Source organism: Sinohyriopsis cumingii, chromosome 2 (genome assembly GCF_028554795.1).
Source record: "Sinohyriopsis cumingii isolate HCF-2022 chromosome 2, ASM2855479v2, whole genome shotgun sequence".
NCBI lineage: Eukaryota > Metazoa > Mollusca > Bivalvia > Unionida > Unionidae > Sinohyriopsis > Sinohyriopsis cumingii.
The window spans coordinates 92,629,973-92,645,073 of NC_142962.1; the positions used below are offsets into that span (position 1 = coordinate 92,629,973).

Sequence of the window (15,101 nt, forward strand, 5' to 3'; positions counted from 1 at the left end):
GATATTTGAGTTCAACATCCATACTTTGAATGTTCTGGTAGAGAACTTGTTTGCTAATTTGATGGGAAAATTACTCACATCTTGGCCCTCACATTGTGTCTCAGGTTTTTGTATAAAGGTTGTCATCAACAGAATTATTTATTCCTATTTTAACATATCTCTAGTGGAATCAATTTTAGTTGTGTTCAGTTATAATTTCAGAGAATGTATTTAAACTATTCATTGGAATTACAAAGTGCTCATTGTTTGGACTAAAACACTATTTTAGTATTATTGTGAATTCATTCAAGGACATTCTAGATTATATAATTGTGATACATCACGAGTTTTGGCACATCCACTCACCAAATACTACTGGCACATCAGCGCAGTCAGTACTATACTTGTCGACTTATGATAGAACTTTTAATTTTTTACCAGGGTTTAGATGTGTCAGATTTAAATATGACCCATTTTTGACGTTTGGAAATTTCAGCTTGTGTGTCTGTTTGATGCACATAGATTTGGGATGGAGGATGAATCTTTATTACACTTGATTCACCTCCACCTTAGTTTCTTACTAAGAGTATGGTGTCCATAACAAATTTACTGCAGGAGGCACTGATCAACATCTGCTCAACAACGGTTTCAACTTGACGGACAATAATATTGCACCAATATATGAACTGGGCAGAGCTAACAGTTCACTAATTCAATCAGTCTTAGTTGTAACTGAGTTAGGCTGGATTGTTTTGAGATTAGGTTGGAATTTTATGATGTGGTTGTTGTTGTTTTAGGGTTTAACGCCATTTTTCAGCACACGATAGGCTATACATGGTGGCCAATATTAATGGTGGAGGAAGAACCCGGAAAAACCCTGGAAAGAACCGACCCACGAGAGGAATTTTATGATAGAGGAAGAGGAAACAATTATGACATGAATGGATTGCCTTTTCATCAAATATCAGCATTGGAATAATTGAACATCAAATTTTAATCAACTGGTTAAAACTGGAGCATATGGTGGCTCGCAAAACTGATTGTTTTATTGTCAATTTGCTTCATTTGGCAGAATGTTTAAAACTTCAGAATCATTTTATGACTTCACTGGATTCATTTCTGATAAAATATCTGCATTTGTTTGATTGTGCTTTAAATTGTAATCATTTAGACAAAACAGGAATATATGGCTTCTCTCAGAGCCAGTTTTCAGTGTAGGGTTGTATTATTGGGTTTAGTTGCTTCAATCAGAAATATATATATATTGCATATGTTCTTTTTTGATTGTCTTCAAATTTTTGAGCATTAAGAAGTTATACAATGTATTTTTGTTAAAAACATTGTGTATGAAAAAAGTTTGACCCACTATTAGCATTGAATACAGCATGGACAATCCATTAACTTAAAAGTAAAAAAATGTTGAATCCAAATTTATATGAAGGTTTCAAATGCAAATAGAGACCGCATATTACAAATTATAACATCTTGTATGAAAATTTAATTAACAGTTCTCAAGAGTTTCATTAATATTTTAAAAAAAACTACTGCTGTAACTTATGGCATAGTATTTAAACAGTTGGGTAGTAAATAAATACACTGCTTTTCATTACAAAACAATTTTCCGTAACGGAAACTGCTTAGGCTTTGTATTGTGTTCAGAAAAGTAATCACCAGTTTTTTAATTCTAAACTCTTGCATTTTTAAAAGTTTGTATGTAAATAAATTCCTCAAATTGTTTGAGAATCCTTTTATATAAAAAAGGATATCATAAAATGTTTCATCTTGTATGCTTTTTTATACTGAAAAATAATTACCTTCAGATCAGTAAGGTTCAGATAAGGTTAGCATTCATTATGTTCCACATGTAAAGTTAGCCTTGTGTGGTTGTCAATGTTTATCACTTGAAAACCAAGTTCTAGCTTCAGTAAAATTTATAGATCAATCCAAAGACAGTACCCACTAGCTGAGAAATAAAATTTGTTTCATTTGTACATGATGCAATTAAAAAAATATTAAGTATTCTGCAGTTGAAGATAAAACTGCAGATGGATTTTGTGTAAATTATTAGTTTTCACATAGAGATACTTGTATATTTCAGATTTTGTTAGCAGTAGTAATTGCTTATACATGTCTACTAAAAAATCTGTAAGACATCAATCTTTCAACAATTTTCACATGAGAACAAGTTGGTGTTTTTTTTTAAATATAATATTAATATTTTGTATAACCAAAGTCCATTCAGTTCTGATTATTGAATGTTCTGTACATTTGCTGATATCAAGGAACTTCCGGACGAAGATTGTCGATCGCTATGGACTATTTTAATGTAAGACAAGTACTAAACTGACCAAGAGAAAGAAAGAGAAAAAAAAAAAAAAAACAAAGAGCACGTTGAGTCCAATCGTTTAAATATAGGGTAGTATGAATTTGTGTAATATGCGTAGCTCTCATTGTGACATCACAGCGCGCCACATTCAATCCGACTGTAATGCATCACACCTTTAGGTTGAGCGCGTCCAAGTATGTCCACGTACTGTAACATAGATTGTTGCCGTGTGTACTAATTGGGTCGTGTAAATAACGATCTTTCAAAGGAATAATGATGTATTAGGATCCAAATGGAGTGAATAATTGCCATTTGAATGTATGTAGAATCAAATTCGAAATAATTACACACATTTTTGAAATATATTGGTATTGAACGCCTACTTGACCTGAATGACTTTTACAGTTTAGTTTTTTTATAACTGAAGGATAAAAAAATTAAAGCTCTTGTCCCAGTTTTGCAAAGTCATTTACATGGTGTTACCACGCTGATGTTGTGGAGTTTACTGTCGGTATTTGTAATGAAGGAGGTCTACATAGTATTTGAATGCCTCAAAGCGCTTCATCATCGCTGGGAATAAACTGCTGGCTTTGTGCGAGTTTAGACCTAGAGCCAATCAAATCGTCAGGCGTGGGTCAGACGAGGTCATCTACCTATACATGTTTCTCCACACACGTGTACAAATGCAATGCTAATATTTATACTGGCATGTGGATGATGCAACTAAATGCAATTGAACTCCACAGGTATTCGACTGATAATTAAAGCAGTTCCTAAAAGTTATACAATTTACGTGAATACATTTCGAGGTCGATTTACCAGCGAACGTAGTCGTATAGTAAACACGAGACAGGAAACGAAAAGCATTCAGAATACGGCCGCAAATCGGATATTGTAACCTGCTACCTGTACATATTGAAACTGTCTTTGTTCTTAAGGGAGTAGTAAAACACATAGCTCGGTTAGTTTACTTACATTGTTTCACAAACTGAGCACATTAAGGATAATCGAACGACTTGGATCATTACACCATGTATTTTGGCCTTAACTTAAGGCTTCCAAAACTACTCGTGGAATGCAAGTAAAAACTAGTACAGATATTTATTAAACACCATAGGCTTATCATAATGTATTTTAGTCCAACTAAGTAGTGATTACTGATATTACAGGTGAGTAACCTGATCTTTGTTGTAATATGATTATATATATATATATATATATATATATATATATATATATATATATATATATATATATATATATATAATCAGTCATTGGGAGAATTGGCAAAGTAGGCAGTGGTTACATCTGTTTAGGAATAGGCAGTTCAGTCAGTTTTGGAACAAGATACATTAACATTTATTGTAGGATGCTTTGAAATTATTTTTAGTGGCATATTTTTTTATTAGAACATATAACAAGATGGCACAAAGCTGTGGACCATCAGATCTTGTTAATGCATAATTTCTTTGCACTTTTGACATTTAGAAACCTAGGTATTTATAAACAATAGTTTTGTTCAAATGTTACTTTAGAATCTTACCTGAGCCATTAGTTGATCAGGGCAGTTGTTTTTACATGAAAATGATATATCCAGGTAATGTACAAAATTGCCACCAGCTTGCAAATCCAGTGCCAGTCAGTTTCACTGCAGAGTAGTGCAAAAAATGAGTTGGCAGTCTGTCGAGCCAGTTTTATTACAAGAAATAGTAAAAACCATGTGAAATATAATTAATAGTGAACTGTCTTGAAATAGTTACTGGTTCTGTCAGCTTGCTTGAGTTTTTTTGTAAGTTTCACACACGGCATCCATGCAATCAGTTACAGTTTTTGATGTATAAACTCTAATCAGTCTTACCTAACAACTCATACATTTTGGAATTTTTTCTTAATGAGAATCCTTATATGTACCATACTCGAGGATTAATGTATCTTTATACCAAGGATGTAAACCGCAAAAGTATTGAGCTGAAAAATTGAACTTTATTGTGTACTATTCACAACATTACACAATAGGTCTGCTTGCCCTGCATTAAAATGGACATCATTGGAAAAACTTCTGTTAACAATGGCTGTATATATGAGTATCATGTTTCAGAGCCCATTTTCCAATATCACGTCTAGTTATATCTCGTCATGTTTAGTTCTACTGGTCATGACCAGAAATGCTTTTGTGATAACCTGTAGTCCCATTGTACATCCATACATTAGCACAAGTTTGTTATTATTACTTCTGCTAAACTACTTTGAAGAAACTTTACACCAAGGTCTACTTTGTCCTAAATGTAAATGATAACGCTTGGACATTGAATATGGCTACCACAATTGCCATCGTTTAATTCTTGTTATTGCAGCTTGTCCAGAACAGATACTGAACGTTTTTAGCCTTCATGTGATGTCTAGTTGGTCCTAAATGAAAGCAGTGTATATCTTGTCATGTACTGAAAAATAGTCCTAAACACCACAAAAGCAAATAAAACTAATGAAAATTATGACCAATCATACATCCTATATCGTTGCTATCATAAATTCTCATTACATCATCAGAATATCAAAGACAGTTTCAACACTCGACAGATAAAGAAAAGAATGATGTTGTCATTGAATACCAGGAGATTAATTCTTTCAGCCAGTAAAGTCTTACCCATTTGCAGGGACTCTTGGAAAAATTATTGATTGTAGGAGGGGTGTTAATGTAGTTATCTGAGGTAGACCAGGATCTACTAAGGTATATCATTGTCACACACACCCCTGACTGGGGAGTCAGGGTCACACCAAATGAAAGCATCACTCTCTTACCAGTTTCAGTTTTCTTGATTGTAACTTGAAAGCTCCAGCAGCTACTTTAATGAAACATAGCTCAAATATACTGTTACATGTTTAGGCTCGAATAAACAGTAACACAGAAAGAGTGACAACAACAAGCTTTTTAAAATTTAACAAATAATTTATTTTCCTGGAAGATATTCTGTAAAAATGAAAAAGGAATCAAATACAAATATAATCTGAGAATAATCCACGAATTATTTTGCAAAAGTCCTAGTAACAAATGTTCTGATAATTTCCAGTTCGAGTCCTGATAGAAACTCCAAGATGATGATGATGATATATGCTGTTGTCAGTACTGTGCTTATTTACAGTTCCTTGTAGAAATACAAATAATGGCACTCAGGTGTTGGAAATCCAGATTAAATTTGTAAGCAATATCTTTCGAAAATTTCTGTGTGAGCACTCCTCAAAATATTTCCAGAGAATAAAGAGTTAATCCTTTTGAAATCCAACTAATCAGAAGAAAATTACAGCCCAAGATCTGGCTACAACAAACTGACTTGTCATCAGTGTAAAAAAGCCCCAAACAGAGATCTCTCTCTAAAACAAAGGTTATACTATATTGTAATATAAGACACAGTTTCGAAATTCGTCCAAGTTGTGAAATCAGAAGGGGGATCACATGATCATGTTTATATCACGTACACAGAATATGGTCTTGAATAGACCAATAATTTTCTCTAAAATAAAAAAATTAAAAAAACAGTTGTTAACATATTAAACAATGTAGGCCCATCATAACCTTGGAAACAACCAATCATTTTAAAATAGAACTTTGTTTACTAATTTTGAATCAAGGTCAGCATCCAGGCCAACACCTGGTGTTTATGAAAAGAATGATTCAGGTCAACCAATTTTCTGGAAAAATATATCTAGTGAATAAATTTACATTATAATAGCATATAATAGAATAAAAAAATAAAAACTGACAAACAATTAAATTAAAATAAATTTGAATTAAGTCAGATATACGTAACAAAACAGCATGACAAGAATCAGTGTCGCCTACAAGTCATGCTTCCTATCTGAGCGGTCAGTGTCAATGTTGTGGGATATTTAACCCGTGTGTAGTCACTGTTTGTCACTTATTGATATTTTTACATAAGTTGACAATTCAGTTCTCACAATACACACACACACACACACACACAAGCATCTTTTTGCATGCAACTTTGACAGGACATTTATATTTTGTTTTGTATCATGTATTGAAGTGCAGGACATATTTTGCTCTACACCAAGTTACATACCATTTTGGTTAGCCATTTTGGAAATGTTGAAAATAGGCCTTTTGTTGTATAACTGGCTCATCCAATTTGGAGAAAAAGTAAAGGATTTCCACTTGATTGTTATGGTTACCATGCTAATGAAACTAATTAGATGCACAATTTTGGTAAAGTATATCTTTATGAATTATTTCTACCTAATATTCGTAAATTTGGCTCTGCAGTTTTTTTTTTAGAAGTAAAGCATGACATATGGTTGACTGGTGGATGAATGGACACAAGGATGGAGGCAGATTCTATGATCTCGTGTGTTCATGTATCAAACAGATTTAGATAAGCAGAATATTCACACAATTTACATACATAAATGGACTATAAATGCCTGATCAATTTTTGTATGCATTTTTTAGGACTAATGTTTCAAATTCTGAGATATGGCCAGATGTCAAAACAACAGAGCAATGTGGCTGGGTGGGATATGATCCTACATGTCTATGGCATGATTCCCCAATGCTAGACATAACTATAAGCTGTCACACTGCAGACATAGCAATATGACTAAAATTGTTGACTGCACCGGTGGCAGAGTGGTTAGAGCATCCATCTCTGATGCGATAGGTCGCAGGTTTAAACCCCAGCCGAGTCATACCAAAGACTTATAAAAATGGTACTAACAGCTGCCTCACTAGGCGCTCAGCATTAAGAGGTTAGTTTTAGGACTGGTCGACCTGGGGTCAGGATACTGTGACTGGGTGGGACATGTCTGAGGCATGAGGTCCCAGTACTAGACATCACTATAAACTGCCACACTGCAGACATCATAGCAATGTATGGCTGAAAAACTGTTAAAGCTACATTAAAAATACAAATCACACACACACACACTAAAATTTTTAAAGCTACATTAAAAATCTAAATCAAACATTGCTTAATAAACCATTTAAAGCCTTCTCCTATGATTATATATATATATATATATATATATATATATATATATATATATATATATATATATATATAAAATCAGGACTTCTTATTTTACACATGGTTACTATAATTAAAAAGACTGTATCCCCATTGGGATATGTCCAAAAAAGACCCGACCTACTTTGGTAACTTACCCTCCAACTTGAAATCTAATGGAAGGCCTTTACATTCACACACTTCTGGAATAATGTTTCAAATTGTGTTGTGTGATCAGAGCTTGGAAATTGTACTTATCCTTTTATAATTACTTTTTCATGTCCCTGAATGAGTGGCATTTGAAGCAGATTCAGGATCATGTACAATATAGGACGAGTCAGAATGATGCAGGAAAAGTAGGCAGCACTATATTTTCAAGCACTGCCTGTCTTCACCCATTAATTACCCAGTTGTTAAAATAAATTACATGTAGCTATATAGTGAATACATCTAACTTGTAATGCAATGAATTTCAGGACCAGATTGATCAAGCTGTGAAACTTTTATTGCAACTGAAGGCTGAATATAAAGCTGTGACAGGTACAGAGTGGAAGCCATCATCTCAAACAGGTGCCACTAATAGTCAAGTAACAGCAACACCCTCTAGCAGTATGGCAGATACTACAACAAAAGCAGCAGACTTAAAGTCTAAAGTTGATATACAGGGTGACAGAGTACGACAGCTCAAAAGTTCAGCAGCATCCAAGGTGGGAATTCACTTCTCTGTATATTCTTAGTCTGGGCAAAATTCATTCAGGAAAATATTTTCTTTCAAGGAAATTCAGGTAGATCCAGGTGATTCCATTTTGTGTTCATAAACACTGGTGAAGAAACATGTGTTTGTGCCGATCTGGCTACAGATCATGTGTACTTGCCCAGTCTTTTGTGATGAACTCTTGGTATGTTGTCCATTTATCAACACTTGCTGGTTGGCACTTGACATTATTTCTTTACTTGTGAACAGGTTTGGTCTTACTTTGTATTTTGGCTTATATCTACAGTATCTCGTTGAGATAAATCTGATGGGCTAAATTTGATGACAGCAAAACATTTTTTTACAAAAATCAGGAAACCATTTATTCATATTCTTTCCACATGTCAGTTTTGTTTCTGTTCAATAATGGGGAAACCATTTGAGATAAAGGAACTCAAAAAAACTATATACCTATATAACAGCAATAGAAGGTTAGCTAAAAGGAGTGTCAAGGTCTAAGATGAACTTGAGAAAATATTAGTTTCTGCTCTCAATGTTTTTAGAGCTATTTTAGATTGAGGGGTGTAATTGTGTACACTTTTTGTATTGTATCTCACATGGAATCTATATGTGTGTGTGTGAGAGAGAGAGAGCGAAAGAGATAGTGAACTAGTCAGGGTTGTAACTTACATAAATGTCATTGTGAACAGTTTTGTTTAGGTTGTGGTTGAGTTTTTTTAATTTACATATATCTCATAATGAATTAATCGTTAGGGAGGTTGAAACATTATGAGGCTAAGAGAATTCATTCTGTGACACTGACTTGCCCATTTGACCTTGCTGGCAAGGTCATAGTTATAGAAAATGTATATTATGGTTTTGTTTTAAAATGATAGATTCTGTTCCAATGAAGATTTGTGTTGAGGTTTGTGATTTTTCTATTTATATATCTTTTAACCTTTCATGAATTCTGTCAGTACATGGAATCTCACATTTTGAAGGTGATTTAAAAGAAAAAAACATGTATTGATGTTTATAGTTTCTGCTTGTTTTTCATTCCACTGGCCACAGACCAGGTGAGCTTATAGGGTGACCTGTTTGTCATTTTTCAGTCTCGTAACAAGTTTGTTATCTGTACTCCTCTTAAGATTACTTGAAGGATTGTCATAAAATATGTACATTCTTCCTAAGGTCTAGATGGTACTAAATGAAAATGGTGCTGCTTGGACACCCAGTATAGCTGCCATATGCAAATCTCTTTGAAACTTCTCAAGGATGGCGATGAAACTTTACACAGACATTCACCTCAAGGTCTAGTTGTTTGCAGATGACAGTGTTGCTAGTTGGGCATCCAATATGGCTGCCACAGCCACCATTGTTAATGGATTTTCTTCATTCTTGTATTAGATTAATATGAAGCTAAGACAATTCATATTGCAACATTCTTGCCACTTTAACTTTGGTTGTCAAGGTCATATTTTAAAAAATTTGCATTGAGGTTTTTGTAAGTTTCTTTGTTTACTCTAATGTATTTTTATGTATCTCTTTAAATAACTTATCAATGGCTTGCATGTCACTTATATAGATCACTTATAAGTGATAAACAGGTGCATAGATGCTGTGGGATTGCAGGTTTTCACAATAACAATCGCTAGTTACACAGCTTCTCAGAACCATTGTGGAAAAAGCCATGCAAATTATTTACAGTACCACCAATTCCTTTTTTTTGTAAACACAAAAATTGCAAATTAAGATCTGTCAGATTAAGTGTTGGTCATCCATTTTGATCTCAGTGAAGTTATACTTAGGTAGATTTAGTGTTTGAATTCAGTCAACTGTATGATTGAGATCTACTGGGGTTTTTGCAGAAACTATCCAGGGGGTCCAGTCTGTCATCTCAAGAGGTATAAGAAACTGATCCTACAACAGAAATATCATTGTGACAGCATGATCGATTTGTGGAAAATTATGTTTGAATATTGTAAAGACCAGTTCCCAAATTTATTTAAATTGGCCAAAATTGCAGTGGTGTGATAAGATGAACAGAAGAACATATACCAGCTCAGCAAACTAAATTGAAAATGCCCATGCCCAAGATAGGTGCTGGGACCTGCCCCACTTAAGAAAATTCATGGCAGTCTCTCTGCATGTGAGTAATTAGATGTTACTTGCAATTTTGGCATTTCACTTATAAATGAAGTATACTTACAAACAGCGATGTGCAAGCAGGATCCTATGTGCAGGGGAACACTGTCCCCCTCCCCCCCCCATATGGGTGGGTATCAGCAAAATTTGGCAGCAAGCATCCTGGCATCATGGCTTTTACCTTGTTCAGATGATTATGATCCTCCATTAAATATTGCTACCATTACTTAAATATGGTGCTGGGATAAAAAAAGAAAGTTGACTCGTTATTTTCTCCATTTTAGGTGAACATACTTCTGATTAGGCACACAATATTTGGTTGGTTATTTCTTGATTCTTTTGAATCCCAGACTTGGCCTCTTACGTGTGTGTGTGTGACCACCAGGTTTTAAAATCACATCTTTAAGTAGAAAAACACTTGAACATCATCTTTAAAGCTTTTCAGAAGTATGCATTGTGTTTGTATTTACAGGAAGAAATTGACAAGGCAGTGAAGGAATTGCTGTCACTTAAGGCTCAATACAAGGACTTGACAGGGGATGATTTAACAGGTAATGAACTAACCTGATACATGTGACAACACTGAAAAGTCAAACAAGGTTTTCAAATTTTGATGGGAGTTTTCATTATTTTAGTCATCCTGATTTTCAGCAAGTAAAAGGAACTTTGCATGCTAAGGTTCTTCATTTGTGGCAGAAAGTGGTGCAAAGTTAGGTGCATTGAATTTTTTTTAAACATTACTCCAGAGCAGCAGTATCTGCTACATGTATTGTAAAAGGTAATGTTGAGTGCAGTCATAAAGAAAATACTGAAATCTTGACCATAAGGTGTGAAAATCTATGCATATGAGACAAAACTTGTTTTTTATCTTATTTTAGATGAACCTCACATTGTATCAAAAGTGTATTGATTGCTTATAATATTGTTTCCTTTGTTAAAAACCAGTGATGAAAGTTGCCATAAGGCAGTCTACTTGAAAGTTGCAAATGCTCTTTCAGATTTTATGTTGCTTAGCTGTAATAATTTGGTAATCTTAGATGTTAAGAGTACATATCAGTTTAGTTGAATATTAATTGTGTATGATGACAGAAACTGGACTTTAAAAGAGTACTTAAAAAAAATCATAAGTATATTTTTAGCATTACTGGTCAAAATCCAGAAACCACATCTGTTCATAATTTAGCACATGTTTGTTATTGCTAGTTGTCTTAATCTACTTGAATAACTGTCATGAGACTTACCACACACTCATCCCAAGTTTCTCCATATTAAAGCATCCGCCTTGGATGTGGGAGGTTGCAGGTTTGAATCCAGGCTGAGTCATGCCAAAGATTATAAAAATGGTGCTGTCAGCTGCCCCACTTGGCGCTTAGCATTAAGAGATTAGTGTTAAGGCTGGTCAGCCTGGTGTTAAGATAATGTGACTGGGTGGGGACATGATGCTACATGCCTGTGGATTGATGCCTCAGTGCTGGACATTACTATAAACTGCCATGCATCATAGTGATGTGACTAAAATTGTTAAAATTACATTAAAATTTTTAACAAAGACCATTTTCATGAGTCTGATATACATGACAGATGGACCAAAACAGATGGTATGACACTCCACCTCTCATTTCAGCAGTATTTAAAAATTAAATGCAGACATGTCAAATAACATACAGACAATTTAAAATTTGGATGTACCTTTTGTTTCTTTTATCATCACAATTTAGCCCTACAGGATCGTGCTAGAAAACCATATAGCCCTTGCACAAGGGTTACGATAAATCTAATAAATTGTAATCTAAAAACAAAATTAAGAAGTAAAGATATTTATTTGATTTCGCACTAATGGACCCAAATTCCAATAGTGAATTATGGAATAGTAAACCTGGCATAATAGGCCCTAGAGTGCTGAGTCAAGAAATTAAACTTGGCAAAGCTTATTTTAGCTAATAAAAATTCATTTTGGAGCAGAATTATCAAAAAGACAACTGTGAACTGTGGCAAATTTTACACAACAACATAAAGAACAGTTTTCAAACTTGTTCCAGCCAGCAAAGCTAGTTATGTATGTACACCTTCAGACAGCAGACTGTGAAAAGTTGTTCTCAGTACAGAACAATATTCATACACAGAAAAGGAACAGGCTAAGCTCAGAAACTATCAAACAATTATTGCTTATACAACTGGAGGCATCATCTTTTAAAGATTTCATTACATTCTTGGATAAAACATTTTCTGCTGGAAAGTTCGGGTTTTTTAAATTCCCCTGGCCAAATTACTATATCTTTCTAAGATATTGTTATAGGATTCCTTTCTTACAATATATGAATTAGGGGTCTCAAACATGCAGCCCACTGGCCGAATGTGGCCTGCCAAGCTGTATCATGTGGCCCACAAAATGATTAGGGTCACAAGGTGTCATGAGATCTAACATAGGTGGTACAACCCTTGGGCCATCAAAAATGCCCTCATGTGGCCTGCAGGATAGTTTGAGTTTGAGACCCCTTCTTATTTGGTTATAGTGTTTGAATTAGTTCGGTTATAATGTTTTATCACCAGATATGCCAAAGCCAGGCAAACAGTGGCATTTGTTTAAACAAGAAAAGTGTAACAAAGGCATGATACATCATTCATAATCGCTAAAAAAACAAAGTTGCAAGAAATGCAGAAAATAATAGAAGCATGATAATCACACGTCATTTATGATCAGTAATTTACAATAATGGTTTGCTAGTTTAGTACCATTAAAGCATAAAACCATGTACTTTCTTGGCCAAAAATTAAAAATATCCTTTACCTATCATTGTATACCCATATAATGAATGAAAGGAGTATAGCTTGAAGTGAATCTCTCCCTCTTGTGTTTCAAAGAGTCACCTTGCTTGAAATCAAAGTACTGGCATCCTCTATTCCTAATATAACCTCACAAACCTTGACAAAATGAGTAAAATAATTCTATTTTTGTCCAGGTCATTATGATTAATCATGCATGACATGATGATCCCACAGATTCTTTGCAGCTGTTTTGTCAAGGTTTATTGAGTAAATGGATTTCATAACAAATGATAATGCTAATGATGTACTCATTGCATCTGCATTTTATGTGTTAGACCTATTTGGGTCTTGATAATGAAGATGTTGATTTCCTCGATTATGTTTATTCCAATCCTGATAGTGTCACATCAGCAATACCATAAATTGAAGATATTGTTTATGAAATTAGTGATTGCCAGTAAGAGATTAATTTTCTGCTACTGCAACTATAACAGTGTTGTAACCATAACAATGTTGTGACCATAACGAGCAAGGTTCTGGATAGGTTAGTACACATAAGACTGTCAACAAGATTAGTGATACACCTAATATTCTGAATATTTGCATGTATTGGAAGAAAAAGGGTTATTGAAAAACAGATGACTGTTAACAATTTCTTCCTTTCTGTTTTGTGTACATGTATGTCTAGTATCATTGACAGGTACAGTAACTTGGATTTGAAAATAAATATTTTGAGAACAATCTTTACTGTACTTGAGAAACATTTTTTGATTTTGATTGCTGGTTACAGCTAATTTTTGTGCTCAAAGATTTTTTTCTCGGTAACCTTTTGCACATGATCACCTAATCTGTCATTTGTGTTGATGATATTCAGGTGGCGGGAAGAAAGACAAGAAATCTAACAAGGATAAAAAGCCTTCACAACCAGACAAGAAAGAAGAAAAGGAGGAAGTAAAGGACAGTGATACATCTGGTAGGGAAATAAAGAAAATCACAAGGTAAGAAAAGAAGAAAAAAAACGACATGTTTATTCAATTTGAATCAGTCTTCAAGATTTTAGTGGTCACATTACCCTGCATGAATTTTATGAATAAAATGAGCTCGTCCAAGCAGGATCTCACTCAATTATTATCGGTTGTTGCAAAATACTAATGTTTTTGAAAGAATTAATTTGTGGTGTAAATAGTGCCACAAATATCATTTGTATTTTAGTAACTGTAAGGTGACTTGTAAACTTTATTTCATCAAGCCCTAATAGTTTGGTCAGCATAGAAATTTAGAACAATGAGTGGAGAATTATTTTGCTTCAACCTTAGGGAAACCAATGAAATAACTTGATGGGGTTTTCTAAACCATAAAACATATCACCTGGCCTTGGCTTCTCTGATAAGATGCCTTAGCATTCATTTCTTCTGATGATAATTTATATTCATAAAGCCTTAGCCATATCAGCATTTAGCTAAATTACTGGCAAGTGTAATTTATTTTTCTTCTCACATGGCCATGAGACTCTTTGAGATTAATGAAATGGACTCATACTTGTCATTCATTGTGTGTCCTGCGTTGTCCATCCATCAACAGTGTCAGGTTACCACTCTGGGACCATATTTCTGAACCAGTTTTGATCAAAATTGGGCTTATTTCATCAAAAACTAAGTTGAGATTGATGATGGGTTTGGTCCATGTATGCAAAAGAAGTGATATTGCAGCTGATTGGCATAGCTCGTTTCCACACCACGGGCTGAATTTCTGATGAAGCGTTGGTCAGTTTGGTAAATAAACTTATATTAAGATCTCGGATTAATGTGATAATGAATGAAATTCATGCATAATAATCAACAGATTTTTCTCCATTTTAAAGCAGAATTCCGCTTTTCTCCTAACTTGAATCAGATTTTTCTTGATATAGTACATTTTTATATCATCTCAGATCCGGGTTTTTTAAAACAGTCTTGTCCAATTCCGCAACAACCCTTGTAAATTATTGTCAAATATTAGTTGGCACATGACTCTTGTAAAGAAGAGTATTCTGATTGGTCAAAGGTTTAAATTCATCCAATGAATCTTCATGTAATGGAAACTGATGGCAATGAAAAGAAGAAGCATGCTTGTAAAACATGGCGTCCCTAGTTGTCGTGAGAGAGAGCATAACACAAAACATTTAGATAAAGGT

General features: G+C 34.1%; 1 protein-coding gene across 3 annotated transcripts in view; it reads left to right on the forward strand.

Moving 5' to 3' along the window:
* LOC149805371 (bifunctional glutamate/proline--tRNA ligase-like) overlaps positions 1-15,101 on the forward strand; it is a 128,938-nt gene that overhangs the window by 73,030 nt on the left and 40,807 nt on the right. For all 3 annotated transcript variants that reach the window (XM_089949767.1, XM_089949769.1, XM_089949768.1), the window contains 3 exons: positions 7,800-8,030; positions 10,635-10,713; positions 13,803-13,926. In XM_089949767.1, the coding sequence (XP_089805893.1) occupies positions 7,800-8,030; positions 10,635-10,713; positions 13,803-13,926 (434 nt within the window). The remainder of the gene's footprint in view (positions 1-7,799; positions 8,031-10,634; positions 10,714-13,802; positions 13,927-15,101) is intronic.